Source organism: Rhagoletis zephyria, unplaced genomic scaffold (assembly GCF_001687245.7).
Source record: "Rhagoletis zephyria isolate East Lansing unplaced genomic scaffold, Rhagoletis_zephyria_1.1 Rzeph_scaffold_01114, whole genome shotgun sequence".
NCBI lineage: Eukaryota > Metazoa > Arthropoda > Insecta > Diptera > Tephritidae > Rhagoletis > Rhagoletis zephyria.
This window is the reverse complement of record NW_016158198.1, coordinates 124,079-134,387: the sequence shown is the minus strand read 5'-3', so window position 1 is coordinate 134,387 and position 10,309 is coordinate 124,079. Positions and strand designations below refer to the sequence as shown.

Here is a 10,309-nt window from a genome sequence, read left to right as displayed (position 1 = left end):
TATACTGTTGTGTAAAAAAAATAAGGGCAACCAAAGTCTTGTTAGTTATATAATACTTAACACTATATAAATCCATATTTCAAACTTTTTAGACAAATTAAAAATATTTCACAACAAACTTTGTATTCACAGTTTTTAGAAAAATTCCAGGTGTAGTGCAGTTTTGTAGCTTATTAATAATAAAGTGCAATTTTCAATAGGCTAAGAATTCGAGTTGATTTTTGTTGGAGGAAAAGTGAAGTGATTATCGAAGTGACGACTTTCTAGCACAATTAGGGGTGTAAACCCTATTATATTATTTGTTGTTATCTATTGGTTAATCGTTTATTTTTGATCACAATAAAAGTAATCTTTAACCTTTATTTATTTATAATTATTTTGTTTTGCTGCAATATCTTTAAAATCAGAATGTTTTCGTTGAGGAAAGAAAATCAAAAATTACAGTCCATTAATGATATTAAAACTAGAATGTAATTAGTCGATTATCGATAGTGCTGCAAAAACATCGATGTTTGAAACTATCGATTTTTTGATGTTTTTGCCAATAAAGCAACAACACTATTAATGTGTTATAATTAATGTCTTATAAAATAAATTAAATATTTGCTCTTTAAGGCAATGATCTAGGGTACACTTCAGGTTTTTAGTCTTAATTTTCCGAATTAGAGATCGAGTGGCACTGACAAAATCATTTTTATGAGTAATACCTTCCCTAAATACTTAAGGGCTAACTATAATATGAATAAGCAAGCGTATGCAAACGTGCGAATACACATAAATCCTATTCTGAAACTATAATGTGCTTAACATCAAGTTTCGTCAAGTTTCGCCAAACGTCATTTGCTTAAGGAAAGAGCGATACTGATCGCACCTTCCAAACGGAAACAGCTGTTTGTCCTCGTACGTATGTATGTACATATGTAAGACATGCAGTGTTGCCGCATTGGTGTTTTTTTTCCGAAATTGGTAATTTTTTTCATATTTGGTAATTTGGTAACTTATTTTTCAACTTGGTAACTTTTTCGATTCAGTCCTACATGTAACACAGGTCAAAAGAAGTTCTGGTTCCATATTAGGAAGTGGGCCGTAAGCGTTTCCTTTTACAGAAACACCAGATTATCCTGAAATTTTCGCATGGCGAACAGTTCTTCGGCGTTTCTAGGTTACTATAATTGTGTGATCTACAACAAACTGCTTGATAGTGGCTATTGTTATATCTAATTAAATGTGGCAACACTGAACTCATGTAAGTAAAATATAGGCACCTAAAAGTCTACACTACGTTGCTTATGCATTTGACAGACTTTTCGTTCATTTTCTGACAGTCAGTTACGGCAGCTTATGCATATTATAGTTAGCCCTTTACTGGTACGCTTTTTCGTTAAAATTCAGCTAAACTGTTAACGATTATGAGTTTATTACGCTTTAATTTTTATACTTGTTGCCTGCTCCAAATCAGCAACGGATAAACTTTCTTATGATGGCATATCTTCTAAAAACATCGATAGTAAAAAACATCTATGTTTTCAAAAAAATATTAAAACATCGATACTATTATATCCGATGTTTTTGCAGCTTTAATTATCGATTCGCAGCAACGAAGTCTTCACCAGATACACAGCAACAACGGCATCACCAGATTCACTTAAATGTTTCCTCGTTTTTGAAACGAATTCTGAAATAGGGCGTTCTTGAAAAGTTTTTTGAGATAGAGCGTTTTCGAACTGGCTGCCGAGATAGGTCGATCTTCCACTCAGCCATCGATATACTGTTGTGTAAAAAAAATAAGGGCAACCAAAGTCTTGTTAGTTATATAATACTTAACACTATATAAATCCATATTTCAAACTTTTTAGACAAATTAAAAATATTTCACAACAAACTTTGTATTCACAGTTTTTAGAAAAATTCCAGGTGTAGTGCAGTTTTGTAGCTTATTAATAATAAAGTGCAATTTTCAATAGGCTAAGAATTCGAGTTGATTTTTGTTGGAGGAAAAGTGAAGTGATTATCGAAGTGACGACTTTCTAGCACAATTAGGGGTGTAAACCCTATTATATTATTTGTTGTTATCTATTGGTTAATCGTTTATTTTTGATCACAATAAAAGTAATCTTTAACCTTTATTTATTTATAATTATTTTGTTTTGCTGCAATATCTTTAAAATCAGAATGTTTTCGTTGAGGAAAGAAAATCAAAAATTACAGTCCATTAATGATATTAAAACTAGAATGTAATTAGTCGATTATCGATAGTGCTGCAAAAACATCGATGTTTGAAACTATCGATTTTTTGATGTTTTTGCCAATAAAGCAACAACACTATTAATGTGTTATAATTAATGTCTTATAAAATAAATTAAATATTTGCTCTTTAAGGCAATGATCTAGGGTACACTTCAGGTTTTTAGTCTTAATTTTCCGAATTAGAGATCGAGTGGCACTGACAAAATCATTTTTATGAGTAATACCTTCCCTAAATACTTAAGGGCTAACTATAATATGAATAAGCAAGCGTATGCAAACGTGCGAATACACATAAATCCTATTCTGAAACTATAATGTGCTTAACATCAAGTTTCGTCAAGTTTCGCCAAACGTCATTTGCTTAAGGAAAGAGCGATACTGATCGCACCTTCCAAACGGAAACAGCTGTTTGTCCTCGTACGTATGTATGTACATATGTAAGACATGCAGTGTTGCCGCATTGGTGTTTTTTTCCGAAATTGGTAATTTTTTTCATATTTGGTAATTTGGTAACTTATTTTTCAACTTGGTAACTTTTTCGATTCAGTCCTACATGTAACACAGGTCAAAAGAAGTTCTGGTTCCATATTAGGAAGTGGGCCGTAAGCGTTTCCTTTTACAGAAACATCAGATTATCCTGAAATTTTCGCATGGCGAACAGTTCTTCGGCGTTTCTAGGTTACTATAATTGTGTGATCTACAACAAACTGCTTGATAGTGGCTATTGTTATATCTAATTAAATGTGGCAACACTGAACTCATGTAAGTAAAATATAGCCACCTAAAAGTCTACACTACGTTGCTTATGCATTTGACAGACTTTTCGTTCATTTTCTGACAGTCAGTTACGGCAGCTTATTCATATTATAGTTAGCCCTTTACTGGTACGCTTTTTCGTTAAAATTCAGCTAAACTGTTAACGATTATGAGTTTATTACGCTTTAATTTTTATACTTGTTGCCTGCTCCAAATCAGCAACGGATAAACTTTCTTATGATGGCATATCTTCTAAAAACATCGATAGTAAAAAACATCTATGTTTTCAAAAAAATATTAAAACATCGATACTATTATATCCGATGTTTTTGCAGCTTTAATTATCGATTCGCAGCAACGAAGTCTTCACCAGATACACAGCAACAACGGCATCACCAGATTCACTTAAATGTTTCCTTTTTACTGTAAAATTGAAGATGTATGAAAATTAAAATATAATTGTTATTTTCGTCAAATATTTATTAAATAACTATGAAACTTTATTCACCCATGTGAAAATGAAAATCAAAACGACTTATTCCAAATAACCGATGCCGGAGATTTAATTTATTAGGCGTCTTTTTAGTAGCTTCTTACGAAAAGTTACTTTGCCATACTTACTAGTTGTTAACAGGAATTTTAGAAAACTATTGCTGATTTTGTTTAAATAAATCATTTATTTCAAAGATTTTTTTGATTTATTTTGGAGATGAATATAATTTGTTGAAAGTGAAGTAAAATGAAGTGACGAATTGAGGTCTTCCAATTGAAATGACAGCGGCAGCACTGGTAACGCGGGCAGCAGCAACATTTGTACAAAGTTAGAAATTTGAATTTACAAGGACTTTATTAGATATATGATTTTGCCTTGGGGTATACAACGGTACACATAATACAAGGAATTCCTTTATTTTATTGGAAAACTGCTTAAAAAAATACTGTACTGTAAAAAATTATTTAATTTTGAAATGGAGACACTGCTAAACGAATTTTTTTCGCAGTAGTATACGGTTTCTTGTCCAAAAGAAGATAAGAGCGTTATGCATGCTGCATGCACCTTATCAATTTATTTCAGCCTATCTCTTCTTACTGCGGCAAATACGTTGCGCTCTATCGCAGCATGGTCCTGTAGGCGGCATCTGTTTTCTCTGCAGCTCCGCGGCACTGATCTGCTTCGTAGGAGATGTAAAAACAAGGATAACGAACTAAAATCTTTTGCTTATGCAGTGAACACCTTATTTACCGGACTACTCTATATATGTCTTTATTTATGTGTATCGTAATCAAGTAACATTTATAAATTGCGTTAAGAAATATAGATTTTCATATCTTGATTTTAATTAGATGCATTATATTTTCAGGAATAATTGCTAGGCAGTATCTGATTCTCATTTTGAAGTAATTGGAGCTACAATGAACAGCGATAATATGCAGCAATGGTGGCAAAACACATTTCGTCATCACCATCTACAATATGCCTTCAATCCTCAAAACTTACACGCTCTGCAGTTACCTCAACACAGCGAAAAAATGGATGCAGCGAGGTTAAATCTATTGCCACAGATCGGTAACAACGATTTTGACGATTTTAATAATAATACTTGGAAAAGTAACTCATATGATATAAACTGCAAAGAAGCAAATTCTATATCCTCGCTAACTTTGCTTATAATGATCATATCGTTTGGACTGGTAATATTCGGCGGCGTCCTGGGCAATGCGACGCTATTGTTAACGCTCTGTTCTGCCTCGAAAGTGCGCATGCGAAATCCCTTGTTGCTAGCCGTTTGCCTTGCTGACTTATTGGTAACTGCTATTTCAGCTCCAGTGACGTTTTTAAATGTAGCTTTAAATTATAAGAGTAACTCCTTACCGTTGACAATATGCAAAATCATTCATTATGTGCAGGTAAGAAGAAAAACTATTTTCATATAGTGCAAATATTAATTTTAAGTATTAACAAACTGGCCGTTCGATTTTGCAGGTTATGCCGGTAGCCGCTAGTACCATTTCATTTTTCATGCTTTCTTTGGATCGCTATGCTACTGTGAGACACCCATCTTTAGCACAACTACGCAAGCGTCGCTTTTTGCATGTATCAGTAGCCCTTTTGTCGTGGATAGCTTCAGCTGCTCTCAGTACACCTTTCCTTTTCACCTATAAAATAATGGCTAGAAGTGCAACCAACTTGAATGATAAAAGTATAAAATATCCGATCTCGTCCGAAGTTTTGGCTGGTGCTAGCGAAAACGTTAATATGGGACAATATTTTCATATTGGCACTATTTCACCAAACGTTAGAATCAATTGTATATACGATGCTGGCGCCAGCACTGTTTTAATTTCTTTCATTATTTTCCATACCTTCGCCGTTTTTATTATACCTGCATTGGGTGTGTTGGTAAATCACTATGGCGTACGCCAGAAATTGTGTGCACTCTCTCTAACAGCACGCGCAGCTCATGGTGAATTGCCACTTCCTATGCCTATACTCCGCCGACAAACTCATATGCTCATTGTAACTGGAATTGCGAATGCTCAGCAAGCAGCCACCGACGATAACCCCAATGGACCTGAAATACAATTACAAAATCTGAATCCCAGATCTGATGTTGAGCGTGGTCTAAACTACATGAACTCCACAAACCCTATCTCGCCCAGGTATGTTTTAAATATACAGTGCAAAAGTTTCTGACTCTATGCCATTGCTTGTAAAATTGCTACGCAACGGAAGTTAAACTATTTTTTGGTATTATATTGCGCTGTTTTTTCCTGAAATTTGTTTGTGCTCACTTCTAGAAATTGGCAATTTTATGTAAAAAATACTAGTTTCTGATGTTGAAACTTATCTGGGACTTAACTGTCATTATTGATGTTAACTCTAACTTTGAAAATTAATAGTAAATTCTACCAACAAGCTATTTGTAAGGTTAGCATTAACAGGCGGCCGCTGTGGTGCAGTGGTTAGCAGTGCGCGCTACCAATCTGCAGATCCTGGGTTCAAGTCAAAGTTTTTTCTTAACGGCGGTCACCCCTCGGCAGGAAATGGCAAACCTCCGAGTGTATTTCTGCCATGAAAAACAGCTTCTCATAAAAATACAATACAATGTGTGATAACCACGGTTGCCAACCGTACCGTTTTCAGCGGGACTGTCCTGGATTTAAAAGCTATATCCCGGTCCCGGTACAACACATACCGGGACGCGGAATGTCCCGGTTTTAGGCAAGAAAAACATTTAGATATCTCGTTGTAACAAATTCGTAATATTTGTATATTTTACAAATTCTATTTACTAATCGACAGTATACGCCGTATTTTGTTTGCTACTGCTACAGTCCTGCAGACTGTTTGCTAACAATTTGTGGCAACGCCGTTCAATTAGCTGATAATCGTAAAAAGTTTATTGTTTTCAATATCTTTATTGAGCTTTGTACCACGATTGTTTATTAGGAAAAATTGAAGAGATCACCACATCTCCTCATCAGACTTCTTTTTTCTAGACTTCAGCAGGGATCGAACCTGCGTAGTCGATGTTCAAAGTCAGAAGCGTTAACCACTGAGCTATGTACATCCCGTAAACTCTTGTTGCTAATTAATTTTCCTTATTCAACCAACTACTATCAAGTGCAGCTGATTTGCCGCTATTTCAACTCGATAGCGTGGTTGTTGTTGTAAATTCTATACATCGATTTGCTTATTTGCTTTTTTGTATAGTTTCAGGCAGGCTCTTCCTAAACTATGTATTTGTCAATGTTATTGTGGCTTGTTAACATTTTATTACAACGCTTTTATCAACTTGCAATGTTGTGTGTCCAGAAACTTTCAATGTTGTGGATCCAGAAACTTTCAATGTTGTGTGTCCGACACCATAAAACCTTTGCTTTGAAATGTTCCTATAAAAAGCATAGTGCATAGTGCATAGGGCGACATCTGTAGTGAATAGGGCGAGGTAGATGACATCTAGATGTCGCCCTATGTACTACGTTTGCTACAGCGGAAATAGACGACACGCCATTTCTTTAAATAAAATTAATTGGTGCTCGTTTGTATGTACATACATATGTAAATGCATGTGTGTGCACCTTTCTATTAATATCGTTGAATTATTTTAATATCTATTGCAAAATTTTATTCAGACAGGACTAAAAAGTAGAAAATAAATAATATAAAAAAAACTTTTTAATATACAACGCTTTTATAAATGGANTTCCTAATAAACAATCGTGGTACAAAACTCAATGAAAATATTAAAAATAAAATGTTAACAAGCCACAATAACATTGACAAATTCATAGTTTATTGTTTTCTTTTAAATGTGTAAATTCTTGAAAGTAGATGTAAAGAAAATTGTAATTGTGTCCGGGTTAAAATGAGTGAATTACACAAACAATCCAAAACGCGATTCCTTTTTTAATGACGAATGGATTTTAAGGAAAGAACTCAAGCACGAGTGTAAAGTACGTTCGATACATGATTCAATAATTAAAGGTTTGCTCACTAGTGACATTAGAGCAGTGCACGGACTTCGAAAAAATTTATATTGGTAGATTTTACATACAAAAAATGGTAGAAGTTGGTAGATTTTGTTAAAAGAAACAATATTTTATAGCTTATACTCATATATAAAGGATAAATCAAGGCGAATTCACATAAGGTGGTATTAACTATGCAGCTGGATTTTCGCCTCGATGGTTCTTAATGTCAAAATTATGTATGCATTTGTTATAGTTCTTACTGTCATTATGCGTGAAATTTGTTAGTGTAATTATATATGAATTCGCCTTGATTTATCCAGTTTGTGTATAAACTATCTAATACGGTTTCTTTCAAAGAAAAAATCTACTAATTGTATATAGTAAATTGTATTTTTTATAAAACAACAAAAAATATATTTCACGCCAATAAAACATGAAACAAGAAACATATACATAAAACTGGGTCCGAATCACGCCATCTGTACGATAAAAGGGTTTTCTTACCGACTTGCGTAAATTGCAAGATTACTAAATCGTGGGCACGACAAACGAGTGAAAAATAATCTAGACAAAACTAACGAAAAGACACGTCTGTTTGCGAAGCTGCTCTAATTTTAACTGGTTCTCTTTTTATTTTCCATTTAATGTGTACATAGATTCGGAGTTCGAGTTCCAATACAGTTGCAAGTCTTTCCAGCTCCAATTCAAGTAAGCTTTACAATTTCATAGAAATATTAGGGTAGCTTTGAGTTAACGATTTAACTTGGATTCATATTAAAGCGTTTGACTTATAAACTAAAAATAGAACTGCGGTGATCCAACATCCCGCCCTCCTTGAAAGTATCACTTTCAAGCAGGCAACAGTGAGATTTTGTGAATAGGGCGTCGGATAGTTCCTTTTGTTGTTTTTATGTCAATGACGCGAATTAGCCCATCCTTTCCTGGAATGCAATTCGAAATCCTGCCTATAACCCATTTTTGTGGCGGAACGTGGTCTTCGTGTATTATAACGAGCGATCCACTAGCGATATTTGTCTTGCCCTTGGTCCACTTGGTGCGACACTGCAATTCATTTAAATAGTCATGTGACCAGCGCTGCCAAAAGTGTTGCTTCACGGCTGTGATTCGATGCCAATGGTTTAGGTGATCGATCTGCTTGTACGATTCTGAGTGCTCTGGTAGTGCCTTTAGCGAACACCCAATCAGCAGGTGCCCCGGAGTCAACGCTTCGCAGTCACTTGGATCTGTGGATAGTGGGGCAATGGGCCGAGAATTCAAAATGGCCTCGATTTCAATTAATGCCGTTGACAGCTCCTCAAACGTTAAGCGAGCACCAGAAAGTGTTCGTTCTAAGTGACCTTTGGCTGCCTTCACCGCAGCCTCCCATAGGCCGCCGAAGTGGGGTGCTCTGGGGGGTATAAAACGAAAGTTAACAAATTCTTGTGAACAAAAACTTACTATTTCGGTTTGCGTTTTTGAATCAAATAAGAAGTCTTTAAGGGCAGCTAATTTGGACTTCGCTCCCACAAAATTTGTAGCGTTGTCGCAAAAGATGTCGCTGGGCAAGCCCCTGCGACCGATGAAACGCTTTAGAGCAGCGACGAATACTTCGGTCGAAAGATCCGATACAGCTTCGATGTGTACGGCTTTGCTTGATAAGCATATAAAAATGGCGACGTAGGTCTTGTAAGGTACCTTTCCTCTGATCCGAAGGTATTTATTAATTGGGCCGCAATAATCAACTGCAACTCGTGAAAAAGGTCTGCTCGGAGTTAGTCGCTCTACAGGCAAATTACCCACCATTTGCTCAAGAAGCCGTGGACGGTAGCGTACACAGTGGATGCAGCCATTGACAATGCGGCGAGCGAGATTTCTTGCATTGATTATCCAAAATCGGCGACGGATAAGAGCAATAAGCGTTTTCGGACCAGCGTGGTAGTTTGTGCGATGTAAATGACGAACATAATTTTCGACGAACTGACTCTTCGAAGGCAGAAACACAGGATGTTTTTGTTCTTCTACGAGGTCAGCATTTTTCAAGCGTCCGCCAACCTTCAGTAGCATGAACCCTTCAGTAGAAGAGATAAATGGGTTCAAATACTTCAAAGGTCCTCGAGGCTCGCGATTCGTCTTGACACGATCAATCTCGGCGCTAAAATAATAGCGTTTGATTAAACACACGATGCACCAGAGAGCATGCTGAAGCTCCTGTGGAGTTAACGAGGCCGACTCGAAGGGTCTGTTGAGTTTGGTGTTGATTTTGTTATAAAATCGAAAGATCCAAGATACCACTCGAAGTGAATAAATGTGCGAACTAAATTTTTCGATGACATCAAGCATGTTTGAATGGGCGACAATGCAGAATGCAGATTTGCGTTTTTCCCTTTCAACTTCTGCCATATCTAACTGGTTATGCGCTAGTTTGCATGGCCACTGGTCCTCTGGCAACAACAAAAATGATGGCCCCGTGTACCAGATTGAGTCGTGAAGTTCCTGGACTGTGCATCCCCTGGTCACGATATCTGCAGGGTTATCTTGTGTAGGTACGTATCTCCAAGTACAGCCTTTGGTGAGTTCTTGAATTTCCGCTGCCCTGTTGCCAACGAACGTCGAGAGTGTAGCTGAATGCGAACGTAACCAATGCAGCACAATTGACGAATCGCACCAAAAAAATGTATGTCCGTAGTACTTGCTCATGGAAGATTGTATTTGTTGAAATACCTTTGCGAGTAGGTGAGCACCGCACAGTTCCAACTGCGGCAACGATCGCTTTTTTATCGGTGCGACCCGCGACTTGGCTGTCAACAATCTCACAGTTGTGCGATTGGCA

General features: G+C 36.3%; 1 protein-coding gene across 1 annotated transcript in view; it reads left to right on the top strand.

Moving 5' to 3' along the window:
* Window positions 1-4,369: 4,369 nt before the first annotated feature.
* Window positions 4,370-10,309, top strand: part of LOC108362834 (C-X-C chemokine receptor type 4-like) — a 26,411-nt gene continuing 20,471 nt past the window's right edge. Inside the window, exons 1-2 of the mRNA XM_017615979.1 lie at window positions 4,370-4,911; window positions 4,988-5,664. Of these exons, the coding sequence (XP_017471468.1) occupies window positions 4,417-4,911; window positions 4,988-5,664 (1,172 nt within the window). The 5' untranslated portion in view covers window positions 4,370-4,416. The remainder of the gene's footprint in view (window positions 4,912-4,987; window positions 5,665-10,309) is intronic.